The sequence below is a fragment of the Panthera onca genome, chromosome D1 (genome assembly GCF_046562875.1).
Source record: "Panthera onca isolate mPanOnc1 chromosome D1, mPanOnc1 haplotype 2, whole genome shotgun sequence".
Taxonomy (NCBI): Eukaryota; Metazoa; Chordata; class Mammalia; order Carnivora; family Felidae; genus Panthera; species Panthera onca.
The window spans coordinates 51,429,741-51,447,333 of NC_138348.1; the positions used below are offsets into that span (position 1 = coordinate 51,429,741).

At 39.3% G+C, this 17,593-nt stretch overlaps 2 protein-coding genes across 2 annotated transcripts; one reads left to right on the top strand and one right to left on the bottom strand.

The window, feature by feature from the left end:
- Nucleotides 1-1,453: 1,453 nt before the first annotated feature.
- LOC132675871 (olfactory receptor 2D3-like) lies at nt 1,454-8,944 on the top strand. Its single transcript, XM_060628088.1, has 2 exons — nt 1,454-2,362; nt 8,933-8,944. The coding sequence occupies exons 1-2, from the start codon at nt 1,454-1,456 to the stop codon at nt 8,942-8,944; spliced, it is 921 nt and encodes a 306-aa protein (XP_060484071.1).
- A 718-nt stretch (nt 8,945-9,662) lies between these two features.
- On the bottom strand, nt 9,663-10,621 carry LOC144613082 (olfactory receptor 2AG1-like). The gene has a single exon (XM_078433996.1). The coding sequence runs from the start codon at nt 10,593-10,595 to the stop codon at nt 9,663-9,665; it is 933 nt and encodes a 310-aa protein (XP_078290122.1). The 5' UTR covers nt 10,596-10,621.
- Nucleotides 10,622-17,593: the final 6,972 nt, after the last annotated feature.

A 17,593-nucleotide genomic window follows, 5' to 3' on the forward strand; every position in this document is an offset into this window, starting at 1 on the left:
ACATTTCTTACTGGTTATCATAAACTCAAATTGCACCTTTTGATTTTAATTTTTTTTTATCTTAGAGATTATTTGTTTATTTTGAGAGAGAGAAAGAGAGAGAGGGTTGCAAAAGCAGAGGAGGGGCAGAGAGAGAGGGAAAGAGAGAATCCCAAGCAGGCTCTGTGCTGTCAGGGCAGAGCCCATCGCAGGGTTCCATCACACAAACCATGAGATCATGACCTGAGTTGAAATCAAGAGCCAGACACTTAACCGACTGGGCCACCCAGGCACTCCTCCCTTTGATTTTTTAAAGGTATACAATCAAGTAATTTACAAATAACTTGTATCACTTTTCTGAAGACTTGTTCCTTTAATTCTTTCCATTGTCCTTTGGGCAAGATCCCCCAAAATTATTTAAAAATATCTGTTCATATATGTCTGACTGTTATTTTTGTGCCTACAGAGAGCTCTGCCATAGTGGATTAGCTCTTAAACTCATAAAACGAAGGTCTATGGATCTGTCTTTTAGGAGTGGATGTGGGAAATAGGCAGAAACAACTGGGTGAAAGTTTAACCTTCTTTACAATGAGTTTTTGAGTAAGAAAGAAAAAGAATTGCAGATTACAGAAAGAGTGAGAAAGCTTAAAATTTTTTCTGAGTCTTTGTTTCATCATCTATATACTGGGGATGATAATAACCTCCTCAGATGAACAGAAGATTTAAAATAAGCGTAAAGAAACAAAGATGGCATCAGGACAGGGCCCAACACATTATAATTAGTATTGTTATTGGCAAAGGACCTTATGTAAAGAGAGATTATGTGTGGAGAACGGATTAAGACATATTTAAGGACGCTACTGAGTGCAACAACCACTGAGGCAGTTATTTCTACCGATGTTCCTGTGTACCCTCTTCACACTGAAAACAAATGAGGGAAGATTTATTTAAGGGCCAGGATCACAGACTACTACATCTTCCTTTAATTTCCCATTCGTTGCTCAGAGTGCTTCTTTAGGATTGTTTTGCAAAAATAATGAAAAAAAAATCAGCCTTCACAAATGTTATCACACAGTTTTCAGCATAACAATCGAACTGGTTTAAAGCAGCATCAATTTGTTTGCTTCCCAAACCTACATCAAAGGAAGGATGCACTGTGAGCGGCACTATAGTCTTGTCAGGACCATAAGTAGTCCTGCTAAGGTTTGGTCATGTAGCATATTCAGGATGATTTCTGACCCTCTGGTGCAACTAAAAGACTCAAGGGGATAGAAAATCAGAAATGACTTTCATCTGTCAAAACTACTGAGCAAAAAGAGAGCTCGGTCTTCTGACATATGGAATCTGTCAAGAGATAGAAATTAATAGCTCAGTTCTAATGCTGGTTAATAAAATACCAGATACATTTTTTTAAATAACTGATCAATATGTGTTTCTTTTCTTGGTGCTGACCTATAAACAGTAATAAATTTTCATGGGAGAAGAAAACCAAACCTATGTGACTGAATTTGTCTTCCTGGGCCTTTCACAGGATCCACACACACAACTCCTGCTCTTCTTCCTTTTTCTGATCATCTATCTGCTGACTGTACTGGGAAATCTGCTTATCATTGTGCTCATCCACACAGACTCCAGACTCCACACACCCATGTACTTTTTCCTTAGAAACTTGTCCTTTGCTGATCTCTGTTTCTCTACCACCACAGTGCCCCAGGTGCTAGTCCACTTCCTGGCAAAGAGGAAAACCATTTCCTTTGCTGGATGCTCAACTCAAATATTTGTCTTACTTCTGGTTGGGTGTACAGAGTGCGCACTGCTGGCGGTGATGTCCTATGACCGGTATGTGGCTGTCTGTAAGCCCCTGCACTACTCTTCTATCATGACACATTGGTTATGTGTCCAGCTGGCCTTAGGGTCCTGGGTCAGTGGAGCGTTAGTATCTCTAGTGGATACCACATTCACACTGTGTCTGCCCTACCAAGGGAACAATATCATTAACCACTTTTTTTGTGAACCTCCTGCCCTCCTGAAGCTGGCTTCCACAAATACCTATAGCACAGAAATGGCCATCTTTGCAATGGGCGTGGTCATCCTCCTAGCTCCTGTCTGCCTGATCCTTGTCTCCTACTGGAATATTATCTCCGCTGTGATCCAAATGCAGTCTGGGGAGGGGAGATTCAAGGCTTTCTCTACCTGTGGCTCCCATCTCATTGTTGTTGTCCTCTTCTATGGCTCAGCAATATTTGCCTATATGAGGCCAAACTCCAAGATAATGAATGAAAGGGATAAAATGATCTCTGTGTTCTACTCAGCAGTGACACCCATGCTGAACCCGATCATTTATAGTCTGAGAAACAAGGATGTCAAAGGGGCTCTCAGGAGAGTGACTGCAAAATAGTCTCTTTTAAGGTGAGGATCTTTAATCATGATGAAAATTTTAAAGATGTAGAGAGAAGTGATTTTCTTATAAACTTTTCCCATTTTCATCCCATTCCTCCACTTCTTTTCCTTCTCCTATTTGCCTATATCTATTCTAAGAAAATTTAGTTAATTGCCTATTCAAAGCAAGGCATATTGATAGACAAAGGAAAGAAATATAGAAGGGGGTTTGCATGGGAGGATGGGTTAAATAGTGATGGGGATTAAGGAGTGCACTTGTAATGAGCCCTAGGTGTTGTAAGTTTTGAATCACCAAATTGTACACTTGAAATTAATATTACCACTATATGTTAACTAACTGGAATTTAAGTAAAATCTTTTTTATAATGTTTATTTGTTTATTTTTGAGAGACAGAGAGAGAGAGAGAGCATGTGCACAGAGTGGGGGAGGGGCAGAGAGAGAGAGACACAGAATCCAAAGCAGGCTCCAGGCTCTGAGCTGTCAGCACAGAGCCTGATGCGTGGCTTGAACTCATGAACCATGAGATCATGACCTGGCCCAAAGTCAGATGCTCAACCGACTGAGCCACCTAGGCGCCCCTGGAATTTAAGTAAATTTTTTTAGAAAGAAATAAAAGGCATCCAAATCAGCAAGGAAGAAGTCAAACTTTCACTATTTACAGATGACATGATACTTTGTACAGAAAAACCCAAAGACTCTACCAAAAATTTGCTAGAACAGATACATGATTCAGTAAAGTTGCAGAATACAAAATCAATGTACAGAAATCTGTTGCATTTCTATACACCAATAATGAAGAAGAAAAAGAGAAATCAAGGAATCAATCCCATTTACAAATGCACCAAAACCCATAACATACCTAGGAATAAACCTAACCAAACAGGTAAAAGATCTGTACTCTGAAAACAATAGAACAGTTATGAAAGAAATTGCAGATGACACAAAGAAATGGGAAAACATTTCATGCTTGTGGATTGGAAGAACAAATATTGTTAAAATGCCTATACTACCCGAAGCAATCGACACATTTAATGACATCCCTATCAAAATACCAACAGCATTTTTCACAGAGTTAGAACAAACCTAAAATTGGTATGGAACCACAAAAGACCTGGAAGAGCCAAGCAACCTTGAAAAAGAAAAGGAAGGCTGGAGGCATCACAATTCTGGACTTCAAGTTATACTATAAAGGTGTAGTGATCAGGGCACCAGTGTGGCTCGGTTGGTTGAGTATATGATTTTTGCTCAGGTCATGATCTCATCATGGAGCCTGCTTCACATGTTAGGTTTCCCTTTCTGTCCCTTGAGACCACCCCCCCACCAAATAAATAAATAAACATTAAAAGAAAAACAACAAAACAAATACCCCAAAAGTATAGTGATCAAGACAGTATGGAACTGGCACAAAAACAGATATATAGATCAATGGAACAGAATAGAAAACCCAGAAATTAAACCACAACTATATGGTCAATTAATCTTTGACAAAGCAGGAAAGAATATCCAATAGAAAAAAAAGGTTCTTCAACAAATGATGTTGGGAAAACTGGACAGAAACATGCAAAAGAATGAAACTGGACCACTGTCCTACACCATACACAAAAATAAATTCAAAATGAATTAAAGACCTAAATGTGAGACAGGGAACCATCAAAATCCTAGAACAGAAAACAGGCAGCAACCTCTTTGACATTGCTGTAGCAACTTCTTACTGGAAATGTCTCCTGAGGATGGGAAACAAAAGCAAAAATAAACTATTGGGACTTCATCAAAATAAAAAGCTTTTGTACAGCGAAGGAAGCAATCCACAATACTAAAAGACAACCTACTAAATGGGAGAAGATATTTGCAAAGGACATATCTGACAAAGGGCTAGTATCCCAAATCTATAAAGAACTTCTCAGAGTCAACACCCAAAAAGCAAATAAGTCAGTGAAGAAATAGGCAGAAGACATAAATAGACGTTTTTCCAAAGAAGACATACAAGGTTTTTATTTTTCTTTAAAGTTTATTTATTTTGAGAAAGACAGAGACAGTGTAAGTGGGGGAAGGGAAGAGAGAGAGGGAGAGAGAGAGAGAATCCCAAGCAGGGTCTATACTGCCAGCACAGAGCCTGATGTAGGGTTTCGAACCCACAAAGCCGTGAGATCATGACCTAAGATGAAACCAAGAGTGAGACACTTAACTGACTGAGCCACCCAGGTGCCCCCAAAGAAGACATACAGATGGCTAACAGGCACATGAAATGATGCTCAACATCACTCATCATCAGGAAAATACAAATCAAAACCCCAATGAGATACCACCTCCCACTTGTCAGAATTGCCAACATTAATATCTCAGGAAACAAGAGATGTTGGCAAGGATGCAGAGAATGGGGAACCCTCTTACACCATTAGTGGGAATACAAACTGGTTCAGCCACTCTGGAAAACAGTATGGAGGTTCCTCAAAAAAATTAAAAATAGAACTACCCTACAACCCAGTAATTTCACTACTAGGTACTTATCCAAAGGATAAAAAAATGCTGATTCGAATGGGCACATGCACACCAGTGTTTATAGCAGCACTATCGACAATAGCCAAATTATGGAAAAAGCCCCAATGTCCATCCACATAGGAATGTATAAGAAAGATGTGGTAAATATACATATATATATACACAATGGAATATTACTTGGTGATCAGAAGGGGTTCTTTATGATGGGATAATCAGAGCATACTTGTATCCCTGTGATTATGATCCAGAAGTGAAGAAGATAATGGTTTAAGATTAAAGAGACTCTGCAGGAACAAAATCTTTGGTAGGTGAAATACTAGTGACGGGGTCAGCCTTTAATAGATAGTTGTAAAGGGGGAAACCAAACATGAACATACAGTACATACACGTGGGTGGGAGGTTTGAAGAGAAAAAGATAAGGGGCTGGCCTTTCTTATTTCCCTTCTCTTTCTTACCCCATACTCCACATTCTATTCCAAGTAAAGTACATATGGGGTAAGATAATCAGCTGAGACTGAGGTGTGAAAGAGTCATTTTCAGAAAGAAAAGAAGATTGAGTTCAGAAGGTGGAGTAGTATATACTATGTTCTGGAAGGCATAGCTGAGTACTGCAAAAAAATCCTAAATTACAAGTTACTTTACCAGTTGAATATATTCATGATCAAATTACCAATGGGTTTTTGAGGTGTAGATGACAGAATCAAATATCCTTAGAAAGAGTAAGGAGAGAAAGAAGCTAGAACTGAACAGATAGCCAAGAAATGTACCTTAATACTATGTTTATGAGACATAATACATGATTTAAAAAATAAATTCATGGAAAAGAATTATTGTAAAGAAAAGGGCAACTTCGGGGGCACCTGGGTGGCTCAGTTTGTTGAGCGTCTGACTTCAGCTCAGGTCATGATCTCAGTTCTTGTGAGTTCGAGCCCTGCGTCAGGCTCTGTGCTGACCGCTCAGAGCCTGCAGCCTGCTTTGGATTCTGTGTCTCCCTCTCTCTCTGCCCCTCCCCCCAACTCTCTCTCTCTCTGTCTCTCTCTGGCTCTCTCAAAAATAAATAAACATTAAAAAAAACGAAAATGACAACTTTGAAAAAAGTTAAAACCTCACCATATCAAGATAAATTAGAAACTTATTCTAAAAGTTAAATACAATTATAAAATTATGAAGAAAAAATAACATATATAAATTGTTACCTAAAGAGAGAGTAGAAAATTACATCCTAGCAGTAAAATTACTTAAAGAAAACAAAAAAGAAAAAGATGGATAGATTTCACTACACAAATATTTTCAGTACTTCTGTGTCTACAAATCCTTACCATGCAGATATTTGAAAAATAACACACTGATAAAAAGTTATCACCACAAACGTAACAAATTATCAGTGTCCCTAATCTGTAAAGAACTCCAAAAACTCAAAAAGAAAAATATAAATTTATCTATTATGCAAATTAAAGTAATATATTTAAATTTATACCTAGTAAATTAATAAAAACTGTTCAACTCAATATGAAAATGAGTTAAGTACACATATGTTGCTGGTAAAAATGCAGAATGTTTAATATGAAAAAATTAATTCATCTTTTTATGTCAAGAATATTAAATAGATTTTGACTTTGGTTTTAGTAATTCCACTCACAAGAATTTATTCTGATGGAAAAAATCAATCACTGTTGACTCAGAGGTCAACATTGCTATTTTTACACACACACAGTGTTGACTCAGAGGTCAACATTGCTATTTTTACACACACACTAGTTGTATATCAATGACGAAATAGCCAATTCTATTACAAAGCATCCATATGATGTAATGTTATGTCATTACATAAAAATATTTTCAAGGCTACTTATTCACAGAAGAGTTAAGATTTATTAAATACTCATTGTATGCCAGGTGTTATTCTAAATGTCTTACATTTATGTTTACTAACTTCTTTAATCCTCAAATGACTATGAAGTAGGTCTTACTATTACTGCCAATATACAGCTTAGAGATTTGCAGATAGGTACAGAGAGGTTAAGAAACACGCTCAACGTTATGTTAGTGGGGGCATACTGAATTCGAACCTCGGTACTCTGACAACTGACCCCAGCCTCTTTGTCACTGCTCTTTACAGCTGCCAAATAATGTAGGGGAAAAATTCACTATGTATTAATAAATGAAAAAATCTCTACTTTATGTGCACATATAAACTCAGGGAAATGCATGCCTGCCTTCAAAATGAAAGAAAATGTATCTAAAAGTGTGGAGGTTATCTCTGGGTAAGATTTTAGTTGGTTTTTGCCTATTTTTAATATCCCTAATTTTATTAATTTTTTAAAAGTCCTTAGTTTTACAGATGAAAGTGCTGTTATTAATTTTTAATAATTTTTTATTATTTTTTAAAGAGAAAGCATTAGCAAATTTCCAAAAAGAGCAATATTCCCCAAAATAGTGCCACTTGGATGAACCATGTTATTTTGAAGCTTCAAAACAACCTGCAGATTTTGTTTAAGTATTTCCAGGCTTACAAACAAACGGCAGTAGTACAGCATATTTAAGCCACTAGAAAATTAATTGATATGTTGTCCTCTCCTTTTCAGCACAAATACACATCCACAGACTCACACATCCACACATATTAAGCATATGAACCCTCTGCAATTTAGCTCCATTTCAAGACTGCAACCAGTTGTTTGTTTGTCTGTTCTGTTTACTGCCAAGGAGTAAGCATTGTTTCCAATGGACCTTGCTAATGAGATGTCCTTTCTATTTTATTCATTTCAGCAATATTTGGATTTTAGGCAGTATAAAAAATTTCCACATCAAAAACAAAGTCAAACAAAAACACCTGTTGGAGGGTCCAGGTGGGTCAGTTTCTGTAATGACTGTTTGGAAAAAGGAAGTTAGAACATGATACAAATCCATACAAACTACTACCAGTTTGGGCATTAATTAGGTTGCCTACGTGCTCTTGTAACAAGGTCAGGTGTCTTAAATTTGTGCAGATCTCAAGGTCTGCTCCCTTGATATGGGCCTTGTTTAGGCCCTTGAAACTTGAAACTTGAAACTTTCTTTTCTTGAAACTTTCTTTTCTTTGGTTCATACGTTGGTCCACTATGGACTTTCAAGTCAGAGGTCATGTCCAAAATTGGTAAAAGTTCCTTGTCTCATTCAACTTGGTAGCTAAATGGGAAAGTAGGCAAATTTTAAATAGAATGCAGATCATTTCTTATAAATTGCTTGATGGAAGAAAGACTTAAAAGAGCATTTGATAATGAGATATCACCTTGAATCCATCAAAATGTTGGAATAAAAAAGACAAAAAGTAAGTATTGACAAGGATGTGAGGAAAAGAAACCTTTGTGCAATGCTGGTGGGAATATAAATTGGTGCAGCCACTGTAGAAACGGTATGGAGATTCCTCAAAAAATCAAAATAGAAATATCATATGAAGCAGCACTCTCAACAATAGCCAAATTATGGAAACAGCCTAAATGTCCATCAACTGATGAATGGATAAAGAAATTGTGGTTTATATACACAATGGAGTACTACAGGGCAATGAGAAAGAATGAAATATGGCCCTTTGTAGCAACGTGGATGGAACTGGAGAGTGTGATGCTAAGTGAAATAAGTCATACAGAGAAAGACAGATACCATATGTTTTCACTCTTATGTGGATCCTGAGAAACTTAACAGAAACCCATGGAGGAGGGGAAGGAAAAAAAAAAAGAGGTTAGAGTGGGGGAGAGTCAAAGCATAAGAGACTCTTAAAAACTGAGAACAAACTGAGAGTTGATGGGGGGTGGGAGGGAGGGGGTGGGTGATGGGTATTGAGGAGGGCACCTTTTGGGATGAGCACTGGGTGTTGTATGGAAACCAATTTGACAATAAATTTCATATACTGGGAAAAAAAAGAAATATTATATGATCCAGTAGTTCTACTACTGGCTACTTATCCAAGGAAAATGAAAACACTAATTCATAAAGATATAAACATCCCTGTTTTAATTGTAGCATTATTTACAATAGCTGAGATATGAAAGCAACCCACATGCCTGTTGATAGATGAATGGATAAAGAAGATGTTACACACACACACACACACACACACACATGCACATACAGTGGAATATTAATCAGCCATAAACATAGAATGAAATCTTGCCATTTGTGATAACATGGATGAACCTTGAGGGTATTATGCTAAGTAAAATAAGTCAGGCAGAAAAAAAAAATTCCCATATGATTTCACTTATACATGGAATGAAAACAAAACAAAAGAACAAACAAAGAAACAACAGAAATAGACCATGGATACAGAGAATAAACTGGTGGTTGCCAGAACAGATGGAAGGATGGTGAAAATGGGTCAAGAGGAGTGGGAGATACAAGCTTCCAGTTGGGAATGAATACATCACCAGGATAAAAGGTACAGTGGGGATGAAAGGGAATACAGTCCATGATATTGTAATGGTGCTGTATGGTAACAGATGGTAGCTACATTTGTGGTGAACACAGCATAAAGTATAGACTTGTCAGGTCACTATGTTGCACACCTAACTAATGTAACATTCTATGTCAACTGTAGTTGAAAAAATAAAATAAAGTAAAATGGTAAAAATACAGACACACAAAATCATTTCAGAAGTCAGGTCACACTTCTTCATTTTTCTATTAAAAGATACACTCTGAGTTATAGTGTTTTCACCATGAGAATTAGCATATTTCTTCTGACTTCAAAGAGGAATAAATTTTGAGGGCTAGCCATAAGCTCTCCCTAGATGGTGGAATGTATCTACAGCATGTATTTTCCCAGCACTCTCTTCAAAGCCCCCATGACTTCCTTATTCCTCAAGCTATAGATAAGGGGGTTCAGGGCTGGAGTGACAACTGTGTAGAAAACAGAGGTGATGTTGTCTTGCTTTGGGCTGTGGAGAGAACTGGGCAGGACATACATGAATGTGGCAGCTCCATAGAACATCCCAACCACAGTCAGATGGGAAGAGCAGGTGACTAGGGCTTTCTGCCTCCCCTCATTTGAGGGCATGTGAAGCACAGTAAACAGGATTAGTGCATAGGAAGAAATGATTGCAAGGAGAGGGGGCATCAGGAAGGTCACACCCATCACATACACAAACAGTTCATATCTAGAGGTATCTGCACAGGCCAACTTCAGCAAAGGTGGAATCTCACAAAGCAGGTGCCTGATGTTCCGGGCTTTGCAGAAGGGATACTGCATGGTATAGAAGGTATGTCCTAGAGCATTCAGGTATGCCAGTATCCATGCTGTGGCCACCATGAGCCAGCAGACCCTTGGCCTCATGAAGACCATGTAGTTCAGAGGATGACAAATGGCCACATATCTATCATAGGCCATGAAGGCCAGTAGCAGGTCCTCTGCACCACCCAGCATCAATGCCAGAAACATCTGAAGGGCACAGCCCGCAAAGGAGATGGTGTTTTCACTGCGCAGAAAATCCATGAGCGCCTTGGGAGTGACAACAGATGTGAAGAGGAGGTCCATGAGTGAGAGCTGCCCGAGCAGGAAGTACATGGGCACGTGGAGCCGGGAATCCACTGTGATGACCAAGAGCAACAGGCCATTGCTGGTCAGGGCCAACATGTACAGGACTGTGATTATGACACAGAGCAGTTCAGGAGACCCACTGTCTTTCAGAATCCCCATCAATATAAAGCCACGGCCCAGGGTGGAGTTCCAGTACTCCATTCTGTATTGTTTCTTTAGTTGCCTAGAACCAAACACATTCTCGGTGAATTTTTGCAAAGGTGGTCCCTAGCTTGTAACATCACAGGACCCTAAATGAATCCAACTCCCATTTCGAAAAGCCACATTTGGAGTGTTGTACCCAAGCCCAGAAAAGTCAGAAGAGACAGGGACATGGAATTGTGAGGGATCATGAATACAATGAGGTGTTGCCTTTCCTATTGGACTCTGACTTTAACTCTTGATCTCTCCGTTTCTGACACTTTTAATTGTATATTGATGAAAGAACCATCTAAATGGAGAGCAGGCATCATGGTAATAACTAAACATTGAGAGGTCATTATATGAAAGTATTATTCAGGACACCAAACCTGGACAAGTATCTTTCCAGAATGATTAAATTATCCCTCTCTTAAAGGTAGCTTATGTACTAGAAAGTAATATTTTAATACATAAGCCCTTGATTATTTTTGTACCTAGGTTTAAGTATAATGTTTGATAACTGATTTAAATTTTTTTTAACGTTTATTTATTTTTGAGACAGAGAGAGACAGAGCATGAACGGGGGAGGGTAACAGAGAGAGGGAGACACAGAATCTGAAACAGGCTCCAGGCTCTGAGCTGTCAGCACAGAGCCCGATGCGGGGCTCGAACCCTCCATCTGCGAGATCATGACCTGAGCCGAAGTCGGACGCTTAACCGACCGAGCCACCCAGGCGCCCCTGATGACTGATTTAAATGCCCAGTTAGTGTCCTAACAGACCTATTCTGAATATAAAACTCTAAAGCAGGTACAGAAATGTTTTTTTCAACAAAGCACTTCCACTCATTTTCCATACAGACTATGTCCACATTTGTTTGCAGCACTCAAGGCTGTAGATGGAAGCATCATGGGAAGAGCTAAAGTACGTCCACCTTAGTCACCTCTCTGGGCCAGCTCCACACTCTCCATGTGCCTGAAAGAGAAGGAATTCTAGACTGTCTCAGACTAAGGGGTGATGTGTTTGACATGGTGTTGGTTTTAGGAGCTAAACCTTTTGGATGAAAGGACATAGGTGTTTCTTTACAGGCTATGACAACATGTGAGCCTGGGAAAACTCAAAAATCTGATAACTGATGAGGCTCTGCCCAGGAATATCAGAGTGTTTGTGTTTGGGGGAAATGGTGAAAGGTGCTGGCAACAAAAGAGCATGTGCTGTATGCTGTAATCAGGCTCATTAATCCTATCTTCCCTCTTGTGCACCTGACCCAGATCCCCACTCTCCTTCTTGCAGGACCAGAGTATCTCCACTGGATTGAAGGGTCGTGGGGATAGGGAGGATGAACTCCTGTTCTGGAAAGCCACGTTTGGAATGTGGTATCCCACCCCAGAAAAGTCAGAAGAGACAGGGACTTGGGACTGACAGGTATCGATGTCATGCATCATGGGAACTAGGCAGATAAGTCCAATTCTGAACATGTGTTAAAGAATCTGTAAGAGAAGCATGTTTCTCTAAATCTTTCCCCTATACTGTGGCTTCTATATTTGGACATTTCACTGGTTCCCCTACGGGTCTCTTCTGGGTCCACAGGATTTTAATGGCACAAAAGGTATTATTAGAGCATATGACGGGCATATCATTTGCTCTCAGAGGGCCCTTTGGAGACATTTTTTACCAGATAGGGGCAAAAATCTCTGAGCAGAGGGCAGAAAGCCCAGGAGTGCTAAAGATAGGTACTGGTATTTCCACCAGGAAGCAGACACCCTGGCCTGGGATGTGGCACAGACTCCTTCACCATTTTCACTGATTTTTCTTCATGTTCAGAAAACCAAGAATAGAGGGCATTAGGATCAAGTACAGGCCCCAAAGCACTAGAGAATCTGGAAGACAGAGTAGCTTAAGTCCTTAGGGTCTGTTTGGGGCTCTGTTTCTCAACTCAGCATTCCTAGAGGCTGCACACTTCCCTGACAGAGAGACAAAGCCCTTACCTCAGGTAGTGAGAAGCCCAGATGGCCAAACGTGCAAACTGCCCTGTAGGTTGTTTGAAGGTGAAGGATTTTCCTGTAGAAATGGGGAAAGGGTGAGGCTTTTCCAGCAGTGTCCAACTGGTTTAAGTTTTGCTAAGCTGGGTTAAGAATCTGAGGAGTCTGACCAATACAGCTGTCAGGGCCCCTTCTGGTCCTCCTATTCTTCTAAAGGTCTTCTCTGGAGATGCAGTGGAGACAGAGGGCTAGTTCAGTCCTTGGGTAGTTTCTGTGGCGCTCCTACTTCAGTGATGGATTTCCTGCTCTCACACCCATAGAGAATTAGAAGAAACTGTTTCTGTCACTCAGTTCCCTAGGTCAAGAACCCATCCAGCTCTGGAGAAGTTGTCAGGCTGAGTTCTTGGGTCCAGATGCTCAGACTGCCATTTACTCCTGCTAGGGTCTGGGAGCAAGGATGAGAGCAGCAGGAATCTGGAAGAAGTAGATATTGGAAGAGCTCCCCAAGGGAGACCCTGCTGTGCTTGGCCTCACTGTCTCTGGGGAGGCTGTTCTGGCTCCTTTCCCATGACCCCTCACCCCTCTGCTTTATTCCATTCCTACATTCACAAGGACTTATCTTCTCAGCTGAAATGGCCTCCCCTGGAAATGCTGGTCCAGGAAACAAGATGTTAATGAGTCCTCTTGGGCATGTTTCCTGGCCTGGTATCCCTGCTCTTTTCTCTCACTAAATGAACTCAGATGCCCCAGGTATCTTCTATCCTCCCCTAAGGTGGCACTGATGGCCCATTTCTGAATTTCTGACTGGATAGGCCAAGAAGAAGGTCCTTTTCCTGGTCAGTGTCCTGCCCCAGATCTTAAAGTGGGTTTCGTGTCAGCTCTAGGACACTCCCACAATATCTTCTGTAATTGTTACCTTGATTCTGAATTCTCATGTTCATTGCCTGTCTCGTGTGCTCCATCGTATACATGTTCTTCTTGTTTTATAAGCTCTTCCTGCTACCTCATCAGCTCCCAAATATGATCAAGATCTCCCTGTTCAGACAAACAACAATTTGGATTTTCTTCCCTTTGGACTGTCTCTCTAAATGCCTCCCATTTTTTGCCATACATTTTTTCAAAAAGCATTTATAATAATTGGGTCTACTGCTACTTTAATTGCTCATTCATTATACACGAAGAGAACATTTGCCCAGAAAACCCAGAAATAACAGTAGCATAACCCAATAAAATGTATTTCTCACACAGGTAACAGTTCAATGCATATTTCTTATTTAGGGAGCTGTCCTTAATTGCTCTCTTCTATGGGGTTGGGTGGGGATCCAGGCTTTTCATTTGGTGGAGCCTACAACAGCTTCAGTAGGTGATTCCTAGGTTGACAATAATGCTCTCCATTCTGGGTAGTCTGAAAGGAAAGAGATCCTATGGCATCAAGTGTAGGTGTTTTTATGGCTCAGACTTCACTTCATGGCACACCTTGTGGCACACTTCACCTCTGCATTGTATACCTGGGCCCATTTGTATCACCTCCTGCCAAGTGCCCTACATGACTGAACTGACCTACTTTGTCTCAAGATCACCAAAATCTTCTTTGCCAAATCCTGTAATACATACTATTGTGTTACTGGGTTTGTTTTAAACTCACCAAATTCCCACATTCCTTTTTTTGCAAAAAGGCTAAAGACTTTTTCGTTCCATACTAGCAGGAATATTTTTTTTTCTTCTGATCTCTGTGTTAATCTGGTAGCACACCACGCTAGCATGATCCAGAAGGGCAGGAACTAGTCTGTTTTGTTCCCAGTCACATTTCTAGCTCATAGCATGGTAACTGCATAAATGTACTCAATAAATGTTTGCTAAATTAATAAAGGAGTGAATAAATGAAGGTTTCTACCACAGCTGCTGTCAAATTCCAACTAAAATATCCATGGGGAAAAAATGTCTATTCAGGTCCTCTGCTCATTTTTTAATCAGATTGTCTTTTTTTTTTTTTTTTTTTTTTTTTTTGGTGTTGAGTTGTGTAAGCTATTTATATATTTTTTATATTAACCCCTTATTGAATACATCATTTGCAAGTATCTTCTCAGATTCACTAGGTTGCATTTTTGTTTTGTTGATGGTTTCTGTCACTGTGCAGAAGCTTTTTATTTTGGCGTAGTCCCAATAGTTTATTTTTGCTTTTGCTTCCCTTGTCTGAGGAGTCATATCAGAGTAGCTTATGTTGCTAAGACTGATGTCCAAGAGATTACTGCCTATGTTTCTTTTAGTTTTATGGTCAGATCTCACATTTAGGTTTCTAATCCATTTTGAGTGTATTTCTGTGCTGGTAAAAGAATGTAGTCCACTCTCATTCTTTTGCATGTAGCTATCCAGTTTTCCCAGCACCATTAATGAAAAGGCTGTCTTTTCTCAATTATATATTCTTGCTGCATTTGTCATAGATGAATAATATGAGTTTGTTTCTGGCTCTCTATTCTTTTCTATTGATCTATGTGTCTATTTTTGTGCCAGAACCATACTGTTTTGGTTACTATGACTTTGTAGTATATCTTGAAATCTAGGATTGTGATACCTCCAGCTTTGTCTGGGATTTTCCAGAGAACACACACAGGTACCCAACAGACACATGAAAAGATGCTGAATGTCCCTAATTATCAGAGAAATGCAAATCAAAACCACAATAAGATATCACCTCACACGAGTCAGAATGGCTAGTATCAAAATGACAAGCAGTATCAAGTGTTGGTGAGGATGTGGAGAAAAGGGAACCCTCATACACTATTGGTGGGAGTGTACATGGATGCAATCACTGTGGAGAACAGTATAGAGGTTTCTCAAAACAATTAGAGATAGAAATAGCATATGATCTGGTAATTCCAGTAGGGATATTTATCCAAATAAATGAAAACACTAACTCAAAAAGATATATAAATAATGCCCAGATGATGGAAGCAACCCAAGTGTCCATCCACAGATAAATGGATACAAAAAATATGTGATATATATCTATATAGTGATGGATTATTCTGCCATAAAAAATGGTATCAGGCATTTGCAACATGGGTGGACCTAGAGGGTATTGTGCTAAGTGAAATACATCAGACAGAGAAACAAATACCAGCAACAAATACCAGAAAACAAATATGATTTCACCTGTATATGGAATCTAAGAAGCAAAACAAATGAACAAACAAAACCCAGACTCATGGGGCACCTGAGTGGTTCAGTCGGTTAAGCATCCAACTCTCGGTATTAGCTCAGGTCGTGGTCTCATGGGTCATGAGATAGAAACCACATCTGGCTCTGTGCTGACAGTGTGGAGTCTGCTTAGGATCATGTTTCTCCCTCTCTCTGCCCTTCCCCTCCTTTCTCAAAAATAAATAAACTTAAAAAAAAAACAGACACATAAATATAGAGAACAAACTGACAGTTGCCAGAGAAGAGGGGAGTTGAGGGATGGGCAAAATAGGTGAAGAGAATTAAGAGGTACAAATTTTCAGTTGTAAAATAAGTAAGTCAAGGAGATGGAAAGTACAGCATAGGGAATATAGTCAATAATATTTTGGTAACAATGTACGGTAACAGATGGTGACTATATTTTTGTGGTGAGCACTGAGTAATGTATAGAATTGCTGGATCACTATGTTGTACACCTGAAACTAATATAACATTGTATGTCAGCTATATACCTCAATAATAAATATTTGAAATTTTTTTAAATAATAGTAAATAGTAACAATTATCTATAATCCAATTTGGCAATCTCTATATAGTACATTTGCTCTATAATTGTTGTTAAATTCAATATTTGGTCTGGTAACAAGAAAGTAAATAAATAAATAAACAAACAAAATATTCATGAAGATATAAGTGTATCTTAAAGCTGACTTCAGGTCAGTAAAGTAGAGACAGGAAAAGTTATGGGACAAGATTTAGAAGAAATGTTCACCAACTCTATATTTTAACAAAGAATATATTAAAAAACAAGTTTTGGGGCATCTGGGTGGTTCAATCAGTTGAGTGTGTGACTTCAGCTCTGGTCATGATTTCATGGTCCATGAGTTTGAGCCCTGCATCGGGCTCTGTGCTGACAGCTCAGAGCCTGGAGCCTGCTTCAGATTCTGTGTCTCTCTGTCTCTCTGCCCCTCCCCTGCTCGTGCTCTGTCTCTCTCTCTCAAAAATAAATAAACATTTTTAAAAATTAAAAAAATAAATAACAAGTTTTGCTTCAGACTTGGGAATTTAAAACTTGACATACCCAAATAATCTAGACTAAGTTTTATTTATGTTTAATTCCAAAATAAAGAGGTTTCCCAGACCAGAAAATGGAAAAATATCATCTAATGGTACAGAAGCTAGTCCAAGTCAGAGTTTTCCCCCATATTTTCCCTCTTTCTTTACCTCCTTAATTCAGACACCCAGAGGATACAGTTTTTAATTAACATCAAAGGACTGAGCAGATAGCATGCAGCTGAAACAATTTGTAGCAGGGGAAACATAATTTATAAACAATGAGTGTGTCTGGGTCCCTCAGAAGTTGACCATGAGCAAGGATTTGAATGAAAAAAGTTCATTTAGGGAGTGATTATAGTTTAAAACTAATAGGATGGGGAAGTGGGACAGAAAAGCAAAAGAACAAATAAAGGTTGTGTCATCAAGCAAGTTACTGTGGGCAACTGGATCTTAATCCTCCTGGAGAACTCTGAGAAAGAAGAGTAGAACATGTACCTCAGATGTATATCGCACCTAAGGTGTGAGGGATCTGGGGTATTCAGACACCAACTGTCACCAATCATCCAAGTCCTGGTTGCTGCAGGGGACATTAATTCCCTGGGCCACAGGCCTTCTGGGCATGTGAGCAGAACTGGCATATCGGCCAAAGAAAGTCTGGATGCAAAAGATGCTTATAGTCGCTAGTGGAAGTCAAACTGCCCTGAAACGATAAGGGTCACAAGCATATGTGGAAGGCACTGACCTAACTGCTATATTGTAAGACAATAATATTTAAGATAAATGACATTGCTCAAAGGTATAGTCT

What these genes read in the sequence shown, in the direction of transcription:
- LOC144613082 (XM_078433996.1), bottom strand. Translation starts at nt 10,595, where the DNA reads ATGGAGTACTGGAACTCCACCCTGGGCCGTGGCTTTATATTGATGGGG.
- LOC132675871 (XM_060628088.1), top strand. Translation starts at nt 1,454, where the DNA reads ATGGGAGAAGAAAACCAAACCTATGTGACTGAATTTGTCTTCCTGGGC.